Source organism: Eleutherodactylus coqui, chromosome 1 (assembly GCF_035609145.1).
Source record: "Eleutherodactylus coqui strain aEleCoq1 chromosome 1, aEleCoq1.hap1, whole genome shotgun sequence".
Lineage (NCBI taxonomy): Eukaryota > Metazoa > Chordata > Amphibia > Anura > Eleutherodactylidae > Eleutherodactylus > Eleutherodactylus coqui.
In genome coordinates, this window is record NC_089837.1 from 15,698,239 (window position 1) to 15,725,913 (window position 27,675).

The following is a 27,675-nucleotide window of genomic DNA, read 5'->3' on the forward strand; positions in this document are numbered from 1 at the left end:
CTGGGCATAAGAGGGAAGGCGCAAGCCAGTTCCCAGTCCCATGGATGGGAGAGTGCGTCTATGCCCAGGAAATGAACATCCGCACTTCAAGAAAAAAACCAATGGCACTTGGAATTTTCTCGGGTGGCAGACAGGTCCACCTGTGGTACCCCCCACTTCTTTGTGATAGTGCTGTATACATGTGGGTGTAATGTCCATTCCCCTGGATCAATTTCTCTGCAGCTGGGAAAGTCCGCTGTCGAATTCTCGGACCCCCTTACGTGAAAGGCTGCTATAGAAAGAGTCTGTCGTTTGGCCCAGTCCAGAAGTCTCGATGCCAGGTCTTGAAGACGAGGATTCTTGGTGGATCCCTGGTAGCTAATAAGTGACACCGTTGTAATTTTGTCCGAGAAAATTTTTACGTGTTTCCCCCTGACGTTTGACTTAAGTCTACGGATGGCTTTCCATACTGCACAAAGTTCCCTAAAATTAGAGGACTGAGATGCTTTCAAAGTGCTCCAAGCTACTTGGACATAAATCTGTCCTATGTGGGCCCCCAGCCAGTCAGGCTACTGTCCGTGAATATAGTAACCGGAGAGGCCAGATACCATTCATAGGCTTTAGCGAGGTTATCAATGGATAGCCACCACTTCAAGGATCTCCTTACTTTTGGGGATAAGGAGATCACTTGGTTTTGGGAGAATGGAGACCTATCGCAAGTCCTGAGGATCAAGGATTTGAAGGTCTCTGCAATGAAGCTGAGCCCAAGAGATCACCTTGATACATGACGTCATGAGGCCTCAGACCCTCGTGGCCTCTCTGATGGAAAAAGGACTTGTCATGCTCTCCTCACATTCTGCTGTCTTGCACGAGAAAGGGAAGAACCCTGGAGGTGAGAGTCCAACACAACTCCTAGAATTTTTTTCCGATATTTGGGCTAAAAACTAGATTTGGATAGGTTTATAATCCAGCCGAGGGACTGCAACAAATCCTGAGTGGAATCTAAGTGGACTTGGAGTCTAGAGTGAGACTCCGCCACCAGGAGGACAATGACTATTCCCCGAGTTCGCAAAAAAGCTATCCTGTCTAAGATTATTTTAGAATAAATGTATGGGGCGGAGGAGATCCCAAAGGGCAGACATGTAAATTGGAATCGATGGATAGACCCATCAATAAGCAGTGCGAACTGAAGGTATTGCTGGAAGTCGGAATGAATGGGCACATGATAATCTGCATCCTTGAGATCAATGGTAGCCATGACACGGTCTATGGAAATTAAGGGGACGGTGGTTTGTGTGATCTCGGTTTTAAATCGTCTATGTAGGATAAATTTATTTAATGTTTTTTGGTTTAATATTGTCCTAATAATTTCTTTACTGGAAAAAAAGAGGAATAAAACCCACAAAACTTTACTGCGACCTGGACAACTGCGCCTAAGGCCAGCAAATCCTGAGCCCACAGCAGCAGGGCCTGTTGGAGGGAAGGTGACTGGCCGGGGGTGACGTCAAACCTCTCCGGAGGAGAGGAGAACTCAATTCTATACCATTCGGCTTTCAGGCGTAGAACCCAGGGGTTAGAGGTCACCTCTTCCTGCTTTGGGAAAAAATCGAGATAATCTACCCCTCACTCTCTGAAGGTGGTCCAAAGAGCTGGCGGTTGGGATCTCACCCCTTCCTCCTTTGTGGTAGGACCAGCAACCCAACTTTCCTTTCCTTCATATCCTCTATGGGGAGGATACAATGAGGGAGGACGCCTGAAAGGCCTCTCTACCGGAAATCCATGACTTCTGCCTGAACCGAAGATGTGATTGCCCTGAAAGGCTGAAGCACAATGTCTATTCTTAGAAGGGCTGTCCCCGGACAAAGCAGTAACCCAAACGGCCCTTCGGAAAGTATGGCTGTACGAGCCCCAAGCCGGATGGACTCCATGGAGGCGTCAGCCTGGTGGCTAGTTAGAGAAGAGGCAGACAGTCTGAGATTTCCTCTCCCAGGCCTTCTGGTAGACCAAGGTATGTAGTTGGTCTAGCCATATTGCCATGGACCAAGCGACTGGCGTTGCTGCGATATTAGTTTTAATTGTGAGGTGAGGGCTGAGGCTTCCCAGGATTTATTCATGGGCCCATCCACCTTAGCGTCTAGTGGGTCCTGCAGACGAGAGACGTCCTCAGAGGCCACTCTGGCGCCAGCCACGTCGACCTTAGGGAGGGTCTCGAAGTCCGTATCTTCGGATGAGAATAGTAACCTGTCCCTAAAGTCCTTAGAAAGGGGAAACTTCTGTTCCGCGCCACTCGACTCTGATAAGATCAGCTGCTTCAGAGTTTTATTAACAGGAAATGTGGCCCTCTGCTGGGATTGCAGCCCCGGAGCATGTCATCCTGGAGGGAGCGAGGCTGGGGAGCGTCCTCCTCCATAGTACTGCACACCGCGTCCAGAAGTCGCTGCATGTCCCAGAGGGAGAATAAATATTTCCTCTTCTCGGCCGGGAGAGGTGTCATTTCTGATGGAATCTCCTCAAAAAGGCCCTCCTCAGCATCTGATGACTCTTCTGGAGACCTTCAGCTCGCTCTGTTAGCCTGACCGCCGGACTGAGGGGAGAGGCTGCCTAGGGAGGTGTTAATTTCCTCCCGAATGATGGAGCGTATATCCGCCATCATGGAGGTTTTCTCATCCCGTATGACTTTAGCCGCACACTCGGCACAGAGCGACTTAGTAGAAGAGTCCTCTAACCGCTTCAAGCATATTGGACACTTTCTAGCCCACTTCTGAACCTCCTTAGCCTTCTGCGTGTCCCTGTCCTGCAAGGCATGGAATAGGCAGAGTTAAACCATCACCCCGGGCCGGAGGCCACTCACGGTCTGCAGGCTTTCTGGTGGGCATGGCTTGCAGTATTCACAACCCAACCTTGATCCAGAGGACACTCGCCTGTTTTCTGACACCATTTTTGAATTTCGCTCCACGGTGACTGACAGCGGTATTTAAAGTGTTAACAGTTCTGACGAGCGGCGCGGCTGGTCGGAACTGCAGCCGCCGGGTGCCCGCTGTAACGTAGAGCGTCCCACGATGAGATCGCGGGACGCTGTGCGGTTACTAGGCAGCCGGAGACCTCCTGAAAGGCCCCAGGGCTGCCTATGCAGAGTGCCCATCAAGCGCACGGCTCGATAGGCGCTCTGCATAGACGGCCCTAGGGCCTTTCAGAAGGCCCCCGGCTGCCTAGCAACCACGATCTGACCGGACAGGCTTCTATCAGGCTTGATAGGCGCTCTGCATGGACGGCCCTAGGGCCTTTCAGAAGGCCCCCGGCTGCCTAGCAACCACGATCTGACCGGACAGGCTTCTATCAGGCTTGATAGGCGCTCTGCATGGACGGCCCTAGGGCCTTTCAGAAGGCCCCCGGCTGCCTAGCAACCACGATCTTACCGGACAGGCTTCTACCAGGCTTGATAGGCGCTCTGAATAGACGGCCCTAGGGCCTTTCAGAAGGCCCCCGGCTGCCTAGCAACCGCGATGTGACCGGACAGGCTTCTATCAGGCCCGGTCCCTGCACCGTATGATATAATGCCGTAGCATCCTACTGTGCAGGACAGGTTGTTCGCATCTTGCGAAATTCATAAATCAAATGTTCGCAAGTCAGGGACTATCTGTAGAGATCATAGGCCATGGCAGACCCGGACATCATGGTCTGGTATCCGATTGCCATAGCAACCCATTACCCTCCGCGATTACATGGTGGAGGGCCGGTGATGTCACAAGGGGAGCCGCCCTCCCCTTGTGAACCCTTTACATGCCCAATCAAATCTGATCACAGCATGTGAGGGGTTAACAGTGTCAGTCCCAACCGGCTTACTCTGCGGATGGCACTGTCTCCGCTTCTGATACCACATCACCCATGGGGTGTAAATTACATCCACCCCTTCCCAGCTGGGTGGCAGGTTTATACCCCCATCCCCCTGGCCCCATACATTGTTGGGTTGCCGGGACTGACTACATTGGAAGAAGTCTTAGTTCTCTATCTTTTTTTCAGCGTTGCTTCCATTTACTGACAGCAAGCAGACATCTGCAAAGTGTCGAGGAACTGATACAAAGTATATTAGTTGTGCAGCTTAAAGGGGTTGTAGATAGAGATGAGCGAGTATACTCGCTAAGGCACTACTCGCTCAAGTAATGTGCCTTAGCCGAGTATCTCCCCGCTCGTCCCTAAAGATTCGGGGGGCGGGGAGGAACAGAGGGGAGATCTCTCTCCCTCTCCCCCCCCCCCCCCCCCCCCCCCTCCCGCTCTCCCCTGCTCCCCGCCGCAACTCACCTGTCAGCCGCGGCGGCCCCTGAATCTTTAGGGACGAGCGGGGAGATACTCGGCTAAGGCACATTACTCGAGCGAGTAGTGCCTTAGCGAGTATACTCGCTCATCTCTAGTTGTAGTCTATTACTGGCCTATCTGTAGAATAGGCTATCAGGGGCTGCTGTTGGGTACCCCCTCTGCATAGCTGTTCTCTGGCCTGATGTGCTCATGCAGACAGCTCCATCCCCACTGCAGTGGTCAGATTCGGTATTACAGTAAAAGTTTGCATTGAAGTGAATGCTAATTTTGCCTGCAATACCAAGCGTGGCCACTGCAGTGCGGACGGAGCTGTGTACTTCCTGCAGAAATCAGCTCAGTGCATGAGTGTTCCTGCCTGGTGAGCAACTGATCAGATGGGGGGGACATGGGTCCTGTGTGGCGGCCCCCTACCGATTTACTATTTGTGGCCTGTCCTAAGGATAGACCATGAACGGTTTACAACTGGACAACCCCTTTAATGTCAATGCCAGTCAGTGCTTATGTGGTGGGGTGGCGGAGGCTCTGTGTGATGTCACCCACTGACTTGTCTCCTGCTGTCTTAGGCTTTGAGATCCTCAACCGTGATGTCTTGTTCTGCATCAAGAAGGTGAAGGACCTGTACATCGACATCTGTGAGCCGGACGGAGCCAACAGTGCAGGTCAGACGGAAAACACAAGGGCTGGTCTAAGATCAGAAGAACATGGCCGCCTTGTTCCAGCAACAGCGCCGCACTGCCCACAGGTTGTCTGCGGTATTGCAACTCTGCTTCATTCATTTCAAGTGGAGCTGAGCTGTAATGCCAGACACAACCTCTGGTCAGGTGTGGCGCCGTTTCTGGAAGAGAACAGCCATAGTTTTCTAATTAAGGCTAAATATTTTTAAGAGGAATTCCTTGTTCGCTGCGTTATCCCCCCCGCAGTGTAACTACCGGGTCTGCCGGCGGAGATCACGCATGGCTGCGAGGGCACTTCACACGCACCGACCTGCAGGGGGGACTTGTTTTAATTCCCCGCTGTGTATGAAAGCGTAATGTATTGCGCATGGACAGCGTTGCGTACAGATGGATGGGACTCGCGGTAGCAGGGAAATAAAGCGCGGACCAATGAAAGTCCATCTAGTTTCATTGACTCTATTCACCATTTATCACATGTTTGCGCAACGCATGTGTAAGACGTGGTGAAAAAACGTCCGTGGACGTGAGCCCAAGACCGGCTTCACACGGGGTGCAATTTCTGCACGGAAGTTCCGCCGGGATTCTTAAATCCAAACCTAAGCAGCAAAGTGGATGAGATTTGTAAAAACCGCGCTGAAACTGATACGCTGCGCGGAATTCAAAGTCGCGGCATGTCGATTGCATCGCTGTTTCCGCTGTGCGCTCTCTCCTCTCTTTGGGAGAGGCGGCCGCAGCGGATTACAGGCGGCACGGGTTTTGGAGCTGCCTTTCTGTTGCTGAAATCTTGCGGTATTTCCGTGCGGTCTTGCTGCGGTCATTCCGTAGGATTTCCGCCCCGTGTGACCGCAGCCTTGGGGTGTGTTCCCATGAAGCTGGTCTGCAGGCCTGAAGAAAACCAGCAGAAGCCGCACCGTAGGCTGCAGGGGTGCTGCAGATCTGAATAAGATTTCATCCATTGCGTTGCTAAGAGTGAAGTCGGCTGTGAGGGAGAATACTACCGGTCCTCAGGGTCGGTCATCAATAGTTGATCAGCTGGGGTCCGCCTCGTGGGACCCCGACCGATCAGCGGAGCGGTGCATGCTGTCAGCACCACAAATACACAGAGGTTGGAGCGGAAGTCTCTGTGTAGTGGCCGGCACTTGTAACTGCAGGCACGGCTCGCGTTGATGTCAATGAGACACCAGCCTGCAGTCACAAGCGCCGTCCGCTACACCGAGGTCAGCGCAGAGACTTCCGCTCCGACCTCTGTGTATTTGTGGCGCTAACAGCATGCGCCGCTCAGCTGATTGGTCATGGTCCCCAGCAGATCAACTACTGATGACCTATCCTGAGGACCCCTCATGGGTAGTAGTCTCCCCGGAAAACCCCTTTAATCATTCGAATTGTTTGCTTTGTGCTATTTTTTTTCCGCACAGTATGTGGGTGAAATCTGTTTATGGGTCGGATCCCGATGCCAGCCGCGCCCCTGCAGTGACCAACGCGGCTCACCTCCTCCCGGCCTCTTCTCCGCTCTGCTGTGTGCCGGCTGCCGCCCAGCTGCACATGCACAGAGCGGTGTCGGCGTGTCACCAGTGACGATTCACCCAAAAAGGGGAGTTTTTTTAAACCTTCATTACCTTTTTATTTTTTTATTGATCTTTACCTTTTATTCTTTTTTTAGTGCCCAGAGAGGACCTCAACTTATGATGGTTTGATCGCTCCTGCAGTATGGTGCAATACCACAGTATTACATTATACCGCGATCTGACAGGCAATCTATCAAGCCACGCTGCATGCATGGCTTAATAGGCAATCTGCAATGGCAGCCTTGGGGGCTTTCAGAAGGCCCCTAGCTGCCATGGCAACCGCACAAGACCCCCTAAACATCGACTGGGACATTTAAATTCCTCTGTCAGAATTGACGACCGCATTTAAAGGATTAACGCCCACGATCAGCGGCGCTGCTGGTCAGAGCTGTTGCAGGCGGGTGTCTGCTGTAAGAAACGGCACCTGCATTGTATGGAGCGGGATCGACGCCCACCCCCGCCTCCCCACACCCACCCCTTCACGATCCCCCGGTCCTCCTCCTTACATGCCCTGAACCTGCGTGACGGAACTGAACATCCTGGAGCCTTACAGCTCGTCCGACAAAAAACAAGCCTGATACGGCTCTGCCTATGGAAAATGACACGTTATAGCTCCTGATAAGTGGGGATGTTCTGCATTCAGAGATGCCTCCGATCGTGCCCATTTATCTACTGAGATGCCACTGTCAATACCAACTGCGGCAATCAAACCATTAGTTGGAGGAGGATCACTCTACAATACACTGCAATACTTCAGTATTGCAATATGTTGTAGTTTTAATGTTTGCCTTTTAGGCCTACAAATAGTTTTAGATAAATAGCAGGCCTTAGAGCCTTCACTAAGCCCAGGCTTTCCATGACCGCCATCCGCATTGGGGGAGCTAGAAGGAGACCCCCTGAGCCGGCACCTGTGTGAACGGGGTAAATTAATTATCTTGCTTCTACATTGGGATATGATGACTGGAATATCCAGGGCCAAAGCCTGAGGCTGCACTAGTGAGACAGTTGATGGTGACACTTGGTGCAACTATTTCCGGCCCAGTAGGATGTCTGTATTGATGTGGAAAGCATGGCTCCCGCCAGGTATGAGAAGGGTCCTGTAGTCCTCAGGAGCTCTCGGTAGTGCCGCCCCGGTAGTGCCACCTCAGTAGTGCCGCCTGCAGGTCCAAGTGATCAAATTGAAAATAGCCAAACTACAGATAAGTAATCAAACTGTTGTGGTGTCCCCTCAGCCTCCGTTCCCAGAGAGCCGGGCCGGATCATGGGGCTGAAGCAAGAGCGGGGCTCCCACCCGGACTGCCAGAAGAAGGGAGCCAAGTCCACCACTCATCAAGGTAGGATCATGGTGGGAGTGGGTCAGTTATTGGGTACGGGGGAAACTAAATTGCCAGCGGCAGCATGCTAGCAAGACCCAGGACTGTAGGATACTATTATGGGGGGAGACCTGGACCAGCCGTGTCCTAGATACTGGAATTCGGGGAGAATGAGCAGATGTCCGTCCACAGGGTCTCATGTGTGGTTTCTCCACAGCCTGCAGCCCCGATTTACTGCTGAGGATCCACCCGGAAGAGCAGACGCAGCAGAGCCGCGCGCACGGCAGAGGTGAGGCAGCGCACGGCAGAGGTGAGGCAGCGCACGGCAGAGGTGAGGCAGCGCACAAGTCTTGTCTTCTCACTGTCTTGTAAACCAAACGTGTGATTGGCTAAATAAGAGTGTGAAATAGTGAACCACCGCCATAGGGGAGAAAACTGGCTCTCTAGTGCCCCCTATTAGTGATCACAAGTCATCGCTTTATAGAGCCTTGAAACATGACTGATGACTCAAACGAGGGTCCCTGACCCCAAACAAGACTGTTGCCGAGCTGCTGCTCTCGTCAGGTGGTCTTGGTGTGAGGCCCCCTCTGTACTGCCTTTCAGTTGGGACTGATTCTCCTTGCAAAGATCCAGCAAGCAGGAAGTGTTTAGGGTACCTAGAACATGCTGATGGCCATTATCGGGCCCCCACCAGATGCCACATTGACCACCAGTGGCGTATGATCATCTCGCTTCTGAGGACCTTTCTGACAAATGTGACTCATCCAAAAGGGTCAACCTTTTTAAAAGGGGTAGTCTGCTATAAAACATGAATAGTATTACTAAAGCACTAGCCACCAGGGATATTGTTATTGTGTATTACAAAACAGGGCTAATAATGCTAACCCACTAGCCACCAGGGATTAGTGTTGCTAATCCCACTAGCCTCCAAGGATGGTGATATTCTACTAGAAAACTGGTAGTATTACAAACCCTCTAGCCATCAGGGATGATGATATCCTACTAGAAAACATGGATAGTATTATTAAACCTCTAGCCACCAGGGATGATGAAATAGGGGTGGCATCTCTAACCCACTAGCCACCAGGCATATTGTTGTTATACTACTAGAAAACATTGGATAGTGTTACTAACCCACTAGCCACCTGGGATGATGATATCCTACTACAAAATAAGGGGTAGATTTACTAACCTAACAGCCACCAGGGATATTGTTTTCATCTTACTAGAAAATAGGGAGTATTACTTAAACACTAGCCACCAGGGATATTTTTCTAATTCTACTAGAAAACTGATAGTATTACAAACCCTCTAGCCACCGGGGATGATGATATCCTACTAGAAATAAGGATAATATTACCAAACATCTAGCAACCAGGGATGATGACGTTGGGGTAGCATTTCTAACCCACTAGCCACCAGGGATGACTATATCCTACCACAAAATAGGGGTAGTATTACTAACCTAACAACCACTAGGAATATTGTTGTTCTCCTACTAGAAAGCATGGGTAGTATTACTAACCCACTAGCCCCAAAGAAAATTAGCCTACTAGGAAACAGTTGGGGTATTATCAAACCTCTAGCCACCAGGCATATTGTTGTTATCCTACTAGAAAACATTAATGATGATATCCTACTACAAAATAGGGGGTAGTGTTACTAACCTGACAGCCACCAGGGATATTGGTTTTATCTTACTAGAAAACGGGGAGTATTACTAAAGCACCTAGCCACCAGGGATATTGTTCTGCTACTAGAAAACGGTGGGTATTACTAACCCTCAAGCCAAAAGGGATGATATTATTAGAAAACGTGGATAGTGCTACTAACCTGCTAGCCACCAGGGTCATAATTAACAACCTACTCTGGGCCAGATATTGCATTAAGTGGGAAGTGTATAGGGTGTATATAAAGCAAACACCCATGGCCGCGCATAAAGCCCAACACGATGTCAGGCCGACCACCATTGGCGTATGATCATCATGATTTGGGGGATCCTTCTGACAACAGTACGGATTTTTTTCTTTACTTTCAATATTTGTTTTTCCCGTGCCGTCACTAGCCGATGACGTGGATGCCCGCGGCCTATCCGCAAGGACCACGGATGTGCTGCAAGTCGGACGGCTTCCATTGACTTCAGTGAAAGCAGTCTGCGGAGTCTGCACAAAATAGAGCGTGCTGTGATTTTAATTCGGCTCACGAAATCGCCATCCGGTCATGGGAGCGGACATGCGACTGTTCTGTTTTCAGCTGGTGCAGAATACCATGGGTGGTCCGCGCCGGGGACTATCATGGATTCCACAATTGAAAACTGGTTGTGTGCAGGCGGCCTTATAAAGGCATTGGTGATCCGTACTAATGGAGCGAGCCTCAGAGCCTTATCCTCCTAGGGCCTTAGGGTGAGGTGCCTCATCTGTTCCCCGTCTTGTCCTCCCGCTGTCACCTCATATAAAGCATCTGTAGCTTCTCTAATAACGCGATGTCTCCTTTGTACGCAGCTGAGCCGATCGTCACCTCCGTCTTCTCACTACAGCAGGATAGAGAGGAGCTTCATCCAGCTGATAGTCCTGAAGGCCGTACCATTCCTGCACACAGTGAGTCCTGGAAAGCAGATGATGAGGGGCTGTTGTTGTCTTCTGTGGTCATATTGGCGGTCTGCGCTTGGTCCACCATTCTCACAATGAAGCTGTCACTAGTCAGAGATTTGCTACAGATATTTCAGTGTCTGGGAGTGCATCTTATCAGAACGATTGCCTAATTTCACGTGATAATGTGCTGCGAAGTTCAGCGCTCGGGAATGTGTCTGTTAAAAACGCCTTCCGTGCCTTTAGGGAAGTAGCGGTCCCCCGGCGCGGCACGGCATTGGGAAACTTTACATCGCACTCGCGTGCACCTCGCATGCCGTGCAATTTGCTTTCTGGCCCATTGAAAATAGGCGAGGCGTTCCGAGGGAATGTCCAAAGATAGGACGTGCCGCAATTAGTTTGTTTTTTTTCACACCGCGATGCGATTTCAAGAAATAATTTCATATGTATATGACTCCATTCAAAAGAATGGGCTTCATAATTATACCTTACAACGCACATGTGAAAACTGCCTAAAAGTATCCTTTTTTAGAATTTTTTTTGTTATCTGGAATCCAATATTGTGGAACAGTCCAGAGCCACGCATAGAGAAGATGACACAAAGGGTGGCTGCCCTAACGGCTCCCTTCATTGAAGTCCACCGACCCTTCCCTTTGGTCAGAGACTTACTGTGAGGATCCCAGTTCAGACGGTCACAAAAACAAAATAGGTTTGAGATCTCCGAAAAAGTGCAGATCCAGGAAATGTCCAAACTAAAGTCACTCCAGAAGACTCCATATATATAAGCCTCTAGGGGTATCTGTTGTAGTCCACTGAATACCAGGGACATTATTATTAAATCTCCTGAGACACCAGAGACCTTAGTGGGGAGCTACCGAGACTGCGGGGGCCTTGGTGGGGAGCTACCGGGACTGCGGGGGCCTTGGTGGGGAGCTACCGGGACTGCGGGGGCCTTGGTGGGAAGCTCCCGGGACCGCGGGGGGGGCCTTGGTGGGGAGCTCCCGGGACCGCGGGGGGGGCCTTGGTGGTGAGCTCCTGGGACCGCGGGGGGCCTTGGTGGGGAGCTCCCGGGACCGCGGGGGGGCCTTGGTGGCGAGCTCCCGGGACCGCAGGGGGCCTTGGTGGCGAGCTCCCGGGACCGCGGGGGGCCTTGGTGGGGAGCTCCCGGGACCGCGGGGGGCCTTGGTGGGGAGCTCCCGGGACCGCGGGGGGCCTTGGTGGGGAGCTCCCGGGACCGCGGGGGGCCTTGGTGGGGAGCTCCCGGGACCGCGGGGGGCCTTGGTGGCGAGCTCCCGGGACCGCGGGGGGCCTTGGTGGCGAGCTCCCGGGACCGCGGGGGGCCTTGGTGGCGAGCTCCCGGGACCGCGGGGGGCCTTGGTGGCGAGCTCCCGGGACCGCGGGGGGCCTTGGTGGGAGCTGGGTATCGGTTGTAGTCCACTGAATGCCAGGGACATTAATTTTAAATCTCCTGAGACACCAGGGAACTTAGTGGGGAGCTAGCGGGACCGCGGGGGCCTTGGTGGGGAGCTAGCGGGACCGCGGGGGCCTTGGTGGGGAGCTAGCGGGACCGCGGGGGCCTTGGTGGGGAGCTAGCGGGACCGCGGGGGCCTTGGTGGGGAGCTAGCGGGACCGCGGGGGCCTTGGTGGGGAGCTACCGGGACCGCGGGGGCCTTGGTGGGGAGCTAGCGGGACCGCGGGGGACTTGGTGGCGAGCTGGGTATCGGTTGTAGTCCACTGAATGCCACGCACATTAATTTTAAATCTCCTGAGACACCAGGGAACTTGGTGGCGAGCTGCCGGGACCGCGCGGGCCTTGGTGGCGAGCTGCCGGGACCGCGCGGGCCTTGGTGGCGAGCTGCCGGGACCGCGCGGGCCTTGGTGGCGAGCTGCCGGGACCGCGCGGGCCTTGGTGGCGAGCTGGGTATCGGTTGTAGTCCACTGAATGCCAGGGACATTAATTTTAAATCTCCTGAGACACCAGGGAACTTAGTGGGGAGCTAGCGGGACCGCGGGGGCCTTCGTGGGGAGCTAGCGGGACCGCGGGGGCCTTGGTGGGGAGCTAGCGGGACCGCGGGGGCCTTGGTGGGGAGCTACCGGGACCGCGGGGGCCTTGGTGGGGAGCTACCGGGACCGCGGGGGCCTTGGTGGGGAGCTAGCGGGACCGCGGGGGACTTGGTGGCGAGCTGGGTATCGGTTGTAGTCCACTGAATGCCAGGCACATTAATTTTAAATCTCCTGAGACACCAGGGAACTTGGTGGCGAGCTGCCGGGACCGCGCGGGCCTTGGTGGCGAGCTGCCGGGACCGCGCGGGCCTTGGTGGCGAGCTGCCGGGACCGCGCGGGCCTTGGTGGCGAGCTGGGTATCGGTTGTAGTCCACTGAATGCCAGGGACATTAATTTTAAATCTCCTGAGACACCAGGGAACTTAGTGGGGAGCTAGCGGGACCGCGGGGGCCTTGGTGGGGAGCTACCGGGACTGCGGGGGCCTTGGTGGGGAGCTATCGGGACCGCGCGGGCCTTGGTGGCGAGCTGGGTATCGGTTGTAGTCCACTGAATGCCAGGGACATTAATTTTAAATCTCCTGAGACACCAGGGAACTTGGTGGCGAGCTGCCGGGACCGCGGGGGCCTTGGTGGCGAGCTGCCGGGACCGCGGGGGCCTTGGTGGCGAGCTGCCGGGACCGCGGGGGCCTTGGTGGCGAGCTGGGTATCGGTTGTAGTCCACTGAATGCCAGGGACATTAATTTTAAATCTCCTGAGACACCAGAGAACTTAGTCGGGAGCCACCGGGACTGCGGGGGCCTTGGTGGGGAGCTACCGGGACTGCGGGGGCCTTGGTGGGGAGCTACCGGGACTGCGGGGGCCTTGGTGGGGAGCTACCGGGACTGCGGGGGCCTTGGCGGGGAGCTACCGGGACTGCGGGGGCCTTGGCGGGGAGCTACCGGGACTGCGGGGGCCTTGGCGGGGAGCCACCGGGACTGCGGGGGCCTTGGTGGGGAGCTACCGGGACTGCGGGGGCCTTGGTGGGGAGCTACCGGGACTGCGGGGGCCTTGGTGGGGAGCTACCGGGACTGCGGGGGCCTTGGCGGGGAGCTACCGGGACTGCGGGGGCCTTGGCGGGGAGCTACCGGGACTGCGGGGGCCTTGGCGGGGAGCTACCGGGACTGCGGGGGCCTTGGCGGGGAGCTACCGGGACTGCGGGGGCCTTGGCGGGGAGCTATCGGGACTGCGGGGGCCTTGGTGGGGAGCTATCGGGACTGCGGGGGCCTTGGTGGGGAGCTACCGGGACGGCGGGGGCCTTGGTGGGGAGCTACCGGGACGGCGGGGGCCTTGGTGGGGAGCTACCGGGACGGCGGGGGCCTTGGTGGGGAGCTACCGGGACGGCGGGGGCCTTGGTGGGGAGCTACCGGGACGGCGGGGGCCTCGGTGGGGAGCTACCGGGACGGCGGGGGCCTCGGTGGGGAGCTACCGGGACGGCGGGGGCCTCGGTGGGGAGCTACCGGGACGGCGGGGGCCTTGGTGGGGAGCTACCGGGACGGCGGGGGCCTTGGTGGGGAGCTACCGGGACGGCGGGGGCCTTGGTGGGGAGCTACCGGGACGGCGGGGGCCTTGGTGGGGAGCTACCGGGACGGCGGGGGCCTTGGTGGGGAGCTACCGGGACGGCGGGGGCCTTGGTGGGGAGCTACCGGGACGGCGGGGGCCTTGGTGGGGAGCTACCGGGACGGCGGGGGCCTTGGTGGGGAGCTTCCGGGACGGCGGGGGCCTTGGTGGGGAGCTTCCGGGACGGCGGGGGCCTTGGTGGGGAGCTTCCGGGACGGCGGGGGCCTTGGTGGGGAGCTTCCGGGACGGCGGGGGCCTTGGTGGGGAGCTTCCGGGACGGCGGGGGCCTTGGTGGGGAGCTTCCGGGACGGCGGGGGCCTTGGTGGGGAGCTACCGGGACGGCGGGGGCCTTGGTGGGGAGCTACCGGGACGGCGGGGGCCTTGGTGGGGAGCTACCGGGACGGCGGGGGCCTTGGTGGGGAGCTACCGGGACGGCGGGGGCCTTGGTGGGGAGCTACCGGGACGGCGGGGGCCTTGGTGGGGAGCTACCGGGACGGCGGGGGCCTTGGTGGGGAGCTACCGGGACGGCGGGGGCCTTGGTGGGGAGCTACCGGGACGGCGGGGGCCTTGGTGGGGAGCTACCGGGACGGCGGGGGCCTTGGTGGGGAGCTACCGGGACGGCGGGGGCCTTGGTGGGGAGCTACCGGGACGGCGGGGGCCTTGGTGGGGAGCTACCGGGACGGCGGGGGCCTTGGTGGGGAGCTACCGGGACGGCGGGGGCCTTGGTGGCGAGCTACCGGGACGGCGGGGGCCTTGGTGGCGAGCTACCGGGACGGCGGGGGCCTTGGTGGCGAGCTACCGGGACGGCGGGGGCCTTGGTGGCGAGCTACCGGGACGGCGGGGGCCTTGGTGGCGAGCTACCGGGACGGCGGGGGCCTTGGTGGCGAGCTACCGGGACGGCGGGGGCCTTGGTGGCGAGCTACCGGGACGGCGGGGGCCTTGGTGGCGAGCTACCGGGACGGCGGGGGCCTTGGTGGGGAGCTACCGGGACGGCGGGGGCCTTGGTGGGGAGCTACCGGACGGCGGGGGCCTTGGTGGGGAGCTACCGGGACGGCGGGGGCCTTGGTGGGGAGCTACCGGGACGGCGGGCGCCTTGGTGGGGAGCTACCGGGACGGCGGGCGCCTTGGTGGGGAGCTACCGGGACGGCGGGCGCCTTGGTGGGGAGCCACCGGGACGGCGGGGGCCTTGGTGGGGAGCCACCGGGACGGCGGGGGCCTTGGTGGGGAGCCACCGGGACGGCGGGGGCCTTGGTGGGGAGCCACCGGGACGGCGGGGGCCTTGGTGGGGAGCCACCGGGACGGCGGGGGCCTTGGTGGGGAGCCACCGGGACGGCGGGGGCCTTGGTGGGGAGCCACCGGGACGGCGGGGGCCTTGGTGGGGAGCCACCGGGACGGCGGGGGCCTTGGTGGGGAGCCACCGGGACGGCGGGGGCCTTGGTGGGGAGCCACCGGGACGGCGGGGGCCTTGGTGCGGAGCCACCGGGACGGCGGGGGCCTTGGTGCGGAGCCAGCTGGACGGCGGGGGCCTTGGTGGCGAGCTAGCTGGACGGCGGGGGCCTTGGTGGCGAGCTAGGTATCGGTTGTAGTCCACTGAATGCCAGGGACATTATTATTAAATCTCCTGAGACACCAGGGAACTTAGTGTGGAGCTACCGGGACCGCGGGGGCCTTGGTGGCGAGCTACCAAGACCGCGGGGGCCTTGGTGGCGAGCTACCAAGACCGCGGGGGCCTTGGTGGCGAGCTACCAAGACCGCGCGGGCCTTGGTGGCGAGCTACCAAGACCGCGGGGGCCTTGGTGGCGAGCTTCCAAGACCGCGGGGGCCTTGGTGTCGAGCTACCAAGACCGCGGGGGCCTTGGTGGCGAGCTACCGGGGCCTTGGTGGCGAGCTACCGGGGCCTTGGTGGCGAGCTACCGGGGCCTTGGTGGCGAGCTACCGGGGCCTTGGTGGCGAGCTACCGGGGCCTTGGTGGCGAGCCACCGGGACGGCGGGGGCCTTGGTGGGGAGCCACCGGGACGGCGGGGGCCTTGGTGGGGAGCCACCGGGACGGCGGGGGCCTTGGTGGGGAGCCACCGGGACGGCGGGGGCCTTGGTGCGGAGCCACCGGGACGGCGGGGGCCTTGGTGCGGAGCCAGCTGGACGGCGGTGGCCTTGGTGGCGAGCTAGCTGGACGGCGGGGGCCTTGGTGGCGAGCTAGGTATCGGTTGTAGTCCACTGAATGCCAGGGACATTATTATTAAATCTCCTGAGACACCAGGGAACTTAGTGTGGAGCTACCGGGACCGCGGGGGCCTTGGTGGCGAGCTACCAAGACCGCGGGGGCCTTGGTGGCGAGCTACCAAGACCGCGGGGGCCTTGGTGGCGAGCTACCAAGACCGCGGGGGCCTTGGTGGCGAGCTACCAAGACCGCGGGGGCCTTGGTGGCGAGCTACCAAGACCGCGGGGGCCTTGGTGGCGAGCTACCAAGACCGCGGGGGCCTTGGTGGCGAGCTTCCAAGACCGCGGGGGCCTTGGTGTCGAGCTACCAAGACCGCGGGGGCCTTGGTGGCGAGCTACCGGGGCCTTGGTGGCGAGCTACCGGGGCCTTGGTGGCGAGCTACCGGGGCCTTGGTGGCGAGCTACCGGGGCCTTGGTGGCGAGCTACCGGGGCCTTGGTGGCGAGCTACCGGGGCCTTGGTGGCGAGCTACCCGGGCCTTTTTGGCGAGCTACCGGGACCGCGGGGGCCTTGGTGGCGAGCTATCGGGACGGGGAGGGCCTTGGTGGCGAGCTAGCGGGACGGCGCGGGCCTTGGTGGCGAGCTGGGTATCGGTTGTAGTCCACTGAATGCCAGGGACGTTATTATGAAATCCCCTGAGACACCAGGGAACTTAGTGGGAAGCTAGCGGGACCGCGGGGGCCTTGGTTGGCGAGCTTGCGGGACAGCGGGGGCCTTGGTGGCGAGCTAGCGGGACAGCGGGGGCCTTGGTGGCGAGCTAGCGGGACTGCGCGGGCCTTGGTGGCGAGCTGGGTATCGGTTGTAGTCCACTGAATGCCAGGGACATTATTATTAAATCTCCTGAGACACCAGGGAACTTAGTGCGGAGCTACCGGCACTGCGGGGGCCTTGGTGGCGAGCTACCGGCACTGCGGGGGCCTTGGTGGCGAGCTACCGGCACTGCGGGGGCCTTGGTGGCGAGCTACCGGCACTGCGGGGGCCTTGGTGGCGAGCTACCGGCACTGCGGGGGCCTTGGTGGCGAGCTACCGGCACTGCGGGGGCCTTGGTGGCGAGCTACCGGCACTGCGGGGGCCTTGGTGGCGAGCTACCGGCACTGCGGGGGCCTTGGTGGCGAGCTACCGGCACTGCGGGGGCCTTGGTGGCGAGCTACCGGCACCGCGGGGGCCTTGGTGGCGAGCTACCGGGACCGCGGGGGCCTTGGTGGCGAGCTACCGGGACCGCGGGGGCCTTGGTGGCGAGCTACCGGGGACCGCGGGGGCCTTGGTGGCGAGCTACCGGGGACCGCGGGGGCCTTGGTGGCGAGCTACCGGGGACCGCGGGGGCCTTGGTGGCGAGCTACCGGGGACCGCGGGGGCCTTGGTGGCGAGCTACCGGGGACCGCGGGGGCCTTGGTGGCGAGCTAGCGGGGACCGCGGGGGCCTTGGTGGCGAGCTAGCGGGGACCGCGGGGGCCTTGGTGGCGAGCTACCGGGGACCGCGGGGGCCTTGGTGGCGAGCTACCGGGACCGCGGGGGCCTTGGTGGCGAGCTACCGGGACCGCGGGGGCCTTGGTGGCGAGCTACCAAGACCGCGCGGGCCTTGGTGGCGAGCTACCAAGACCGCGCGGGCCTTGGTGGCGAGCTGGGTATCGGTTGTAGTCCACTGAATGCCAGGGACAATAATTTTAAATCTCCTGAGACTCCAGGGAACTTGGTGGCGAGCTGCCGGGACCGCGGGGGCCTTGGTGGCGAGCTGCCGGGACCGCGGGGGCCTTGGTGGGGTGCTATCGGGACTGCGCGGGCCTTGGTGGGGAGCTGGGTATCGGTTGTAGTCCACTGAATGCCAGGGACATTATTATTAAATCTTCTGAGACACCAGGGAACTTAGTGGGGAGCTACCGGGACTGCGGGGGCCTTGGTGGGGAGCTACCGGGACGGCGGGGGCCTTGGTGGGGAGCTACCGGGACGGCGGGGGCCTTGGTGGGGAGCTACCGGGACGGCGGGGGCCTTGGTGGCGAGCTACCGGGACCGCGGGGGCCTTGGTGGCGCGCTACCGGGACCGCGGGGGCCTTGGTGGCGAGCTACCGGGACCGCGGGGGCCTTGGTGGCGCGCTACCGGGACCGCGGGGGCCTTGGTGGCGAGCTACCAAGACCGCGGGGGCCTTGGTGGCGAGCTACCAAGACCGCGGGGGCCTTGGTGGCGAGCTACCAAGACCGCGGGGGCCTTGGTGGCGAGCTACCAAGACCGCGGGGGCCTTGGTGGCGAGCTACCAAGACCGCGGGGGCCTTGGTGGCGAGCTACCAAGACCGCGGGGGCCTTGGTGGCGAGCTACCGGGGCCTTGGTGGCGAGCTACCGGGGCCTTGGTGGCGAGCTACCGGGGCCTTGGTGGCGAGCTACTGGGACCGCGGGGGCCTTGGTGGCGAGCTACCGGGACCGCGGGGGCCTTGGTGGCGAGCTGGGTATCGGTTGTAGTCCACTGAATGCCAGGGACGTTATTATTAAATCTCCTGAGACACCAGGGAACTTAGTGGGAAGCTAGCAAGACGGCGCGGGCCTTGGTGGCGAGCTGGGTATCGGTTGTAGTCCACTGAATGCCAGGGACGTTATTATGAAATCCCCTGAGACACCAGGAAACTTAGTGGGAAGCTAGCGGGACCGCGGGGGCCTTGGTTGGCGAGCTAGCGGGACAGCGGGGGCCTTGGTGGCGAGCTAGCGGGACAGCGGGGGCCTTGGTGGCGAGCTAGCGGGACTGCGCGGGCCTTGGTGGTGAGCTGGGTATCGGTTGTAGTCCACTGAATGCCAGGGACATTATTATTAAATCTCCTGAGACACCAGGGAACTTAGTGCGGAGCTCCCGGCACTGCGGGGGCCTTGGTGGCGAGCTACCGGGACCGCGGGGGCCTTGGTGGCGAGCTACCGGGACCGCGGGGGCCTTGGTGGCGAGCTACCGGGACCGCGGGGGCCTTGGTGGCGAGCTACCGGGACCGCGGGGGCCTTGGTGGCGAGCTACCGGGACCGCGGGGGCCTTGGTGGCGAGCTACCGGGACCGCGGGGGCCTTGGTGGCGAGCTACCGGGACCGCGGGGGCCTTGGTGGCGAGCTATTGGGACCGCGGGGGCCTTGGTGGCGAGCTACCGGGACCGCGGGGTCTTGGTGGCGAGCTACCGGGACCGCGGGGGCCTTGGTGGCGAGCTACCGGGACCGCGGGGGCCTTGGTGGCGAGCTACCGGGACCGCGGGGGCCTTGGAGGCGAGCTACCGGGACCGCGGGGGCCTTGGAGGCGAGCTACCGGGACCGCGGGGGCCTTGGAGGCGAGCTACCGGGACCGCGGGGGCCTTGGAGGCGAGCTACCGGGACCGCGGGGGCCTTGGAGGCGAGCTACCGGGACCGCGGGGGCCTTGGAGGCGAGCTACCGGGACCGCGGGGGCCTTGGAGGCGAGCTACCGGGACCGCGGGGGCCTTGGAGGCGAGCTACCGGGACCGCGGGGGCCTTGGCGGCGAGCTACCGGGACCGCGGGGGCCTTGGCGGCGAGCTACCGGGACCGCGGGGGCCTTGGCGGCGAGCTACCGGGACCGCGGGGGCCTTGGCGGCGAGCTACCGGGACCGCGGGGGCCTTGGCGGCGAGCTACCGGGACCGCGGGGGCCTTGGCGGCGAGCTACCGGGACCGCGGGGGCCTTGGCGGCGAGCTACCGGGACCGCGGGGGCCTTGGCGGCGAGCTACCGGGACCGCGGGGGCCTTGGCGGCGAGCTACCGGGACCGCGGGGGCCTTGGCGGCGAGCTACCGGGACCGCGGGGGCCTTGGCGGCGAGCTACCGGGACCGCGGGGGCCTTGGCGGCGAGCTACCGGGACCGCGGGGGCCTTGGCGGCGAGCTACCGGGACCGCGGGGGCCTTGGCGGCGAGCTACCGGGACCGCGGGGGCCTTGGCGGCGAGCTACCGGGACCGCGGGGGCCTTGGCGGCGAGCTACCGGGACCGCGGGGGCCTTGGCGGCGAGCTACCAAGACCGCGGGGGCCTTGGCGGCGAGCTACCAAGACCGCGGGGGCCTTGGTGGCGAGCTACGGGGGCCTTGGTGGCGAGCTACCGGGGCCTGGTGGCGAGCTACCGGGACCGTGGGGGCCTTGGTGGCGAGCTACCGGGACCGCGGGGGCCTTGGTGGCGAGCTACCGGGACCGCGCGGGCCTTGGTGGCGAGCTGGGTATCGGTTGTAGTCCACTGAATGCCAGGGACGTTATTATTAAATCTCCTGAGACACCAGGGAACTTAGTGCGGAGCTACCGGCACTGCGGGGGCCTTGGTAGCGAGCTATCGGGACCGCGGGGGCCTTGGTGGCGAGCTATCGGGACCGCGGGGGCCTTGGTGGCGAGCTACCGGGACCGCGGGGGCTTTGGTGGCGAGCTACCAAGACCGCGGGGGCCTTGGTGGCGAGCTACCAAGACCGCGGGGGCCTTGGTGGCGAGCTACCAAGACCGCGGGGGCCTTGGTGGCGAGCTACCAAGACCGCGGGGGCCTTGGTGGCGAGCTACCAAGACCGCGGGGGCCTTGGTGGCGAGCTACCAGGACCGCGGGGGCCTTGGTGGCGAGCTACCGGGACCGCGGGGGCCTTGGTGGCGAGCTACCAAGACCGCGGGGGCCTTGGTGGCGAGCTACCAAGACCGCGGGGGCCTTGGTGGCGAGCTACCGGGGCCTTGGTGGCGAGCTACCGGGGCCTTGGTGGCGAGCTACCGGGGCCTTGGTGGCGAGCTACTGGGACCGCGGGGGCCTTGGTGGCGAGCTACCGGGACCGCGGGGGCCTTGGTGGCGAGCTGGGTATCGGTTGTAGTCCACTGAATGCCAGGGACGTTATTATTAAATCTCCTGAGACACCAGGGAACTTAGTGGGAAGCTAGCAAGACCGCGGGGGCTTTGGTGGCGAGCTACCAAGACCGCGGGGGCCTTGGTGGCGAGCTACCAAGACCGCGGGGGCCTTGGTGGCGAGCTACCAAGACCGCGGGGGCCTTGGTGGCGAGCTACCAAGACCGCGGGGGCCTTGGTGGCGAGCTACCAAGACCGCGGGGGCCTTGGTGGCGAGCTACCAGGACCGCGGGGGCCTTGGTGGCGAGCTACCGGGACCGCGGGGGCCTTGGTGGCGAGCTACCAAGACCGCGGGGGCCTTGGTGGCGAGCTACCAAGACCGCGGGGGCCTTGGTGGCGAGCTACCGGGGCCTTGGTGGCGAGCTACCGGGGCCTTGGTGGCGAGCTACCGGGGCCTTGGTGGCGAGCTACTGGGACCGCGGGGGCCTTGGTGGCGAGCTACCGGGACCGCGGGGGCCTTGGTGGCGAGCTGGGTATCGGTTGTAGTCCACTGAATGCCAGGGACGTTATTATTAAATCTCCTGAGACACCAGGGAACTTAGTGCGGAGCTACCGGCACTGCGGGGGCCTTGGTAGCGAGCTATCGGGACCGCGGGGGCCTTGGTGGCGAGCTATCGGGACCGCGGGGGCCTTGGTGGCGAGCTACCGGGACCGCGGGGGCTTTGGTGGCGAGCTACCAAGACCGCGGGGGCCTTGGTGGCGAGCTACCAAGACCGCGGGGGCCTTGGTGGCGAGCTACCAAGACCGCGGGGGCCTTGGTGGCGAGCTACCAAGACCGCGGGGGCCTTGGTGGCGAGCTACCAAGACCGCGGGGGCCTTGGTGGCGAGCTACCAGGACCGCGGGGGCCTTGGTGGCGAGCTACCGGGACCGCGGGGGCCTTGGTGGCGAGCTATCGGGACCGCGGGGGCCTTGGTGGCGAGCTACCGGGACCGCGGGGGCCTTGGAGGCGAGCTACCGGGACCGCGGGGGCCTTGGAGGCGAGCTACCGGGACCGCGGGGGCCTTGGCGGCGAGTTACCGGGACCGCGGGGGCCTTGGCGGCGAGCTACCGGGACCGCGGGGGCCTTGGCGGCGAGCTACCAAGACCGCGGGGGCCTTGGTGGCGAGCTACCAAGACCGCGGGGGCCTTGGTGGCGAGCTACCAAGACTGCGGGGGCCTTGGTGGCGAGCTACCAAGACCGCGGGGGCCTTGGTGGCGAGCTACCGGGGCCTTGGTGGCGAGCTACCGGGGCCTTGGTGGCGAGCTACCGGGGCCTTGGTGGCGAGCTACTGGGACCGCGGGGGCCTTGGTGGCGAGCTACCGGGACCGCGGGGGCCTTGGTGGCGAGCTGGGTATCGGTTGTAGTCCACTGAATGCCAGGGACGTTATTATTAAATCTCCTGAGACACCAGGGAACTTAGTGGGAAGCTAGCAAGACGGCGCGGGCCTTGGTGGCGAGCTGGGTATCGGTTGTAGTCCACTGAATGCCAGGGACGTTATTATGAAATCCCCTGAGACACCAGGAAACTTAGTGGGAAGCTAGCGGGACCGCGGGGGCCTTGGTTGGCGAGCTAGCGGGACAGCGGGGGCCTTGGTGGCGAGCTAGCGGGACAGCGGGGGCCTTGGTGGCGAGCTAGCGGGACTGCGCGGGCCTTGGTGGTGAGCTGGGTATCGGTTGTAGTCCACTGAATGCCAGGGACATTATTATTAAATCTCCTGAGACACCAGGGAACTTAGTGCGGAGCTCCCGGCACTGCGGGGGCCTTGGTGGCGAGCTACCGGGACCGCGGGGGCCTTGGTGGCGAGCTACCGGGACCGCGGGGGCCTTGGTGGCGAGCTACCGGGACCGCGGGGGCCTTGGTGGCGAGCTACCGGGACCGCGGGGGCCTTGGTGGCGAGCTACCGGGACCGCGGGGGCCTTGGTGGCGAGCTACCGGGACCGCGGGGGCCTTGGTGGCGAGCTATTGGGACCGCGGGGGCCTTGGTGGCGAGCTACCGGGACCGCGGGGGTCTTGGTGGCGAGCTACCGGGACCGCGGGGGCCTTGGTGGCGAGCTACCGGGACCGCGGGGGCCTTGGTGGCGAGCTACCGGGACCGCGGGGGCCTTGGAGGCGAGCTACCGGGACCGCGGGGGCCTTGGAGGCGAGCTACCGGGACCGCGGGGGCCTTGGAGGCGAGCTACCGGGACCGCGGGGGCCTTGGAGGCGAGCTACCGGGACCGCGGGGGCCTTGGAGGCGAGCTACCGGGACCGCGGGGGCCTTGGAGGCGAGCTACCGGGACCGCGGGGGCCTTGGAGGCGAGCTACCGGGACCGCGGGGGCCTTGGAGGCGAGCTACCGGGACCGCGGGGGCCTTGGCGGCGAGCTACCGGGACCGCGGGGGCCTTGGCGGCGAGCTACCGGGACCGCGGGGGCCTTGGCGGCGAGCTACCGGGACCGCGGGGGCCTTGGCGGCGAGCTACCGGGACCGCGGGGGCCTTGGCGGCGAGCTACCGGGACCGCGGGGGCCTTGGCGGCGAGCTACCGGGACCGCGGGGGCCTTGGCGGCGAGCTACCGGGACCGCGGGGGCCTTGGCGGCGAGCTACCGGGACCGCGGGGGCCTTGGCGGCGAGCTACCGGGACCGCGGGGGCCTTGGCGGCGAGCTACCGGGACCGCGGGGGCCTTGGCGGCGAGCTACCGGGACCGCGGGGGCCTTGGCGGCGAGCTACCGGGACCGCGGGGGCCTTGGCGGCGAGCTACCGGGACCGCGGGGGCCTTGGCGGCGAGCTACCGGGACCGCGGGGGCCTTGGCGGCGAGCTACCGGGACCGCGGGGGCCTTGGCGGCGAGCTACCAAGACCGCGGGGGCCTTGGCGGCGAGCTACCAAGACCGCGGGGGCCTTGGTGGCGAGCTACCAAGACCGCGGGGGCCTTGGTGGCGAGCTACGGGGGCCTTGGTGGCGAGCTACCGGGGCCTGGTGGCGAGCTACCGGGACCGTGGGGGCCTTGGTGGCGAGCTACCGGGACCGCGGGGGCCTTGGTGGCGAGCTACCGGGACCGCGCGGGCCTTGGTGGCGAGCTGGGTATCGGTTGTAGTCCACTGAATGCCAGGGACGTTATTATTAAATCTCCTGAGACACCAGGGAACTTAGTGCGGAGCTACCGGCACTGCGGGGGCCTTGGTAGCGAGCTATCGGGACCGCGGGGGCCTTGGTGGCGAGCTATCGGGACCGCGGGGGCCTTGGTGGCGAGCTACCGGGACCGCGGGGGCTTTGGTGGCGAGCTACCAAGACCGCGGGGGCTTTGGTGGCGAGCTACCAAGACCGCGGGGGCCTTGGTGGCGAGCTACCAAGACCGCGGGGGCCTTGGTGGCGAGCTACCAAGACCGCGGGGGCCTTGGTGGCGAGCTACCAAGACCGCGGGGGCCTTGGTGGCGAGCTACCAGGACCGCGGGGGCCTTGGTGGCGAGCTACCGGGACCGCGGGGGCCTTGGTGGCGAGCTATCGGGACCGCGGGGGCCTTGGTGGCGAGCTACCGGGACCGCGGGGGCCTTGGAGGCGAGCTACCGGGACCGCGGGGGCCTTGGAGGCGAGCTACCGGGACCGCGGGGGCCTTGGCGGCGAGTTACCGGGACCGCGGGGGCCTTGGCGGCGAGCTACCGGGACCGCGGGGGCCTTGGCGGCGAGCTACCGGGACCGCGGGGGCCTTGGCGGCGAGCTACCGGGACCGCGGGGGCCTTGGCGGCGAGCTACCGGGACCGCGGGGGCCTTGGCGGCGAGCTACCGGGACCGCGGGGGCCTTGGCGGCGAGCTACCGGGACCGCGGGGGCCTTGGCGGCGAGCTACCGGGACCGCGGGGGCCTTGGCGGCGAGCTACCAAGACCGCGGGGGCCTTGGCGGCGAGCTACCGGGACCGCGGGGGCCTTGGCGGCGAGCTACCGGGACCGCGGGGGCCTTGGCGGCGAGCTACCGGGACCGCGGGGGCCTTGGCGGCGAGCTACCGGGACCGCGGGGGCCTTGGCGGCGAGCTACCGGGACCGCGGGGGCCTTGGAGGCGAGCTACCGGGACCGCGGGGGCCTTGGAGGCGAGCTACCGGGACCGCGGGGGCCTTGGCGGCGAGCTACCGGGACCGCGGGGGCCTTGGCGGCGAGCTACCGGGACCGCGGGGGCCTTGGCGGCGAGCTACCGGGACCGCGGGGGCCTTGGCGGCGAGCTACCGGGACCGCGGGGGCCTTGGCGGCGAGCTACCGGGACCGCGGGGGCCTTGGCGGCGAGCTACCGGGACCGCGGGGGCCTTGGCGGCGAGCTACCGGGACCGCGGGGGCCTTGGCGGCGAGCTACCGGGGACCGCGGGGGCCTTGGCGGCGAGCTACCGGGGCCGCGGGGGCCTTGGCGGCGAGCTACCGGGGCCGCGGGGGCCTTGGCGGCGAGCTACCGGGGCCGCGGGGGCCTTGGCGGCGAGCTACCGGGGCCGCGGGGGCCTTGGCGGCGAGCTACCGGGGCCGCGGGGGCCTTGGCGGCGAGCTACCGGGGCCGCGGGGGCCTTGGCGGCGAGCTACCGGGGCCGCGGGGGCCTTGGCGGCGAGCTACCGGGGCCGCGGGGGCCTTGGCGGCGAGCTACCGGGGCCGCGGGGGCCTTGGCGGCGAGCTACCGGGGCCGCGGGGGCCTTGGCGGCGAGCTACCGGGGCCGCGGGGGCCTTGGCGGCGAGCTACCGGGGCCGCGGGGGCCTTGGCGGCGAGCTACCGGGGCCGCGGGGGCCTTGGCGGCGAGCTACCGGGGCCGCGGGGGCCTTGGCGGCGAGCTACCGGGGCCGCGGGGGGCCTTGGCGGCGAGCTACCGGGGCCGCGGGGGCCTTGGCGGCGAGCTACCGGGGCCGCGGGGGCCTTGGCGGCGAGCTACCGGGGCCGCGGGGGCCTTGGCGGCGAGCTACCGGGGCCGCGGGGGCCTTGGCGGCGAGCTACCGGGGCCGCGGGGGCCTTGGCGGCGAGCTACCGGGGCCGCGGGGGCCTTGGCGGCGAGCTACCGGGGCCGCGGGGGCCTTGGCGGCGAGCTACCGGGGCCGCGGGGGCCTTGGCGGCGAGCTACCGGGGCCGCGGGGGCCTTGGCGGCGAGCTACCGGGGCCGCGGGGGCCTTGGCGGCGAGCTACCGGGGCCGCGGGGGCCTTGGCGGCGAGCTACCGGGGCCGCGGGGGCCTTGGCGGCGAGCTACCGGGGCCGCGGGGGCCTTGGCGGCGAGCTACCGGGGCCGCGGGGGCCTTGGCGGCGAGCTACCGGGGCCGCGGGGGCCTTGGCGGCGAGCTACCGGGGCCGCGGGGGCCTTGGCGGCGAGCTACCGGGGCCGCGGGGGCCTTGGCGGCGAGCTACCGGGGCCGCGGGGGCCTTGGCGGCGAGCTACCGGGGCCGCGGGGGCCTTGGCGGCGAGCTACCGGGGCCGCGGGGGCCTTGGCGGCGAGCTACCGGGGCCGCGGGGGCCTTGGCGGCGAGCTACCGGGGCCGCGGGGGCCTTGGCGGCGAGCTACCGGGACCGCGGGGGCCTTGGCGGCGAGCTACCGGGACCGCGGGGGCCTTGGCGGCGAGCTACGGGGGCCTTGGCGGCGAGCTACCGGGGCCTGGTGGCGAGCTACCGGGACCGCGGGGGCCTTGGTGGCGAGCTACCGGGACCGCGGGGGCCTTGCTGGCGAGCTACCGGGACCGCGCGGGCCTTGGTGGCGAGCTGGGTATCGGTTGTAGTCCACTGAATGCCAGGGACGTTATTATTAAATCTCCTGAGACACCAGGGAACTTAGTGCGGAGCTACCGGCACTGCGGGGGCCTTGGTAGCGAGCTATCGGGACCGCGGGGGCCTTGGTGGCGAGCTATCGGGACCGCGGGGGCCTTGGTGGCGAGCTACCGGGACCGCGGGGGCTTTGGTGGCGAGCTACCAAGACCGCGGGGGCCTTGGTGGCGAGCTACCAAGACCGCGGGGGCCTTGGTGGCGAGCTACCAAGACCGCGGGGGCCTTGGTGGCGAGCTACCAAGACCGCGGGGGCCTTGGTGGCGAGCTACCAAGACCGCGGGGGCCTTGGTGGCGAGCTACCAAGACCGCGGGGGCCTTGGTGGCGAGCTACCAAGACCGCGGGGGCCTTGGTGGCGAGCTACCAAGACCGCGGGGGCCTTGGTGGCGAGCCACCAAGACCGCGGGGGCCTTGGTGGCGAGCCACCAAGACCGCGGGGGCCTTGGTGGCGAGCCACCAAGACCGCGGGGGCCTTGGTGGCGAGCTACCAAGACCGCGGGGGCCTTGGTGGCGAGCTACCAAGACCGCGGGGGCCTTGGTGGGGAGCTACCAAGACCGCGGGGGCCTTGGTGGGGAGCTACCGGGACGGCGGGGGCCTTGGTGGGGAGCTACCGGGACGGCGGGGGCCTTGGTGGGGAGCTACCGGGACGGCGGGCGCCTTGGTGGGGAGCTACCGGGACGGCGGGGGCCTTGGTGGGGAGCTACCGGGACGGCGGGGGCCTTGGTGGGGAGCTACCGGGACGGCGGGGGCCTTGGTGGGGAGCTACCGGGACGGCGGGGGCCTTGGTGGGGAGCTACCGGGACGGCGGGGGCCTTGGTGGGGAGCTACCGGGACGGCGGGGGCCTTGGTGGGGAGC

General features: G+C 64.1%; 1 protein-coding gene across 8 annotated transcripts in view; it reads left to right on the forward strand.

Annotated features, from left to right (window-relative positions):
• LOC136619105 (zinc finger protein 135-like) overlaps positions 1–27,675 on the forward strand; it is an 81,963-nt gene that overhangs the window by 10,202 nt on the left and 44,086 nt on the right. For 6 of the 8 annotated variants that reach the window (XR_010790993.1, XR_010790992.1, XM_066594380.1 and 3 more), the window contains 4 exons: positions 4,857–4,952; positions 7,765–7,866; positions 8,063–8,176; positions 10,347–10,442. Coding sequence is in view for 6 of the 8 variants with exons in the window: in XM_066594380.1 (XP_066450477.1) it covers positions 4,857–4,952; positions 7,765–7,866; positions 8,063–8,176; positions 10,347–10,442 (408 nt within the window). In the remaining 2 variants the exon portion in view is untranslated. The remainder of the gene's footprint in view (positions 1–4,856; positions 4,953–7,764; positions 7,867–8,062; positions 8,177–10,346; positions 10,443–27,675) is intronic. The other 2 variants (XM_066594377.1, XM_066594378.1) reach the window with 2 other exon arrangements.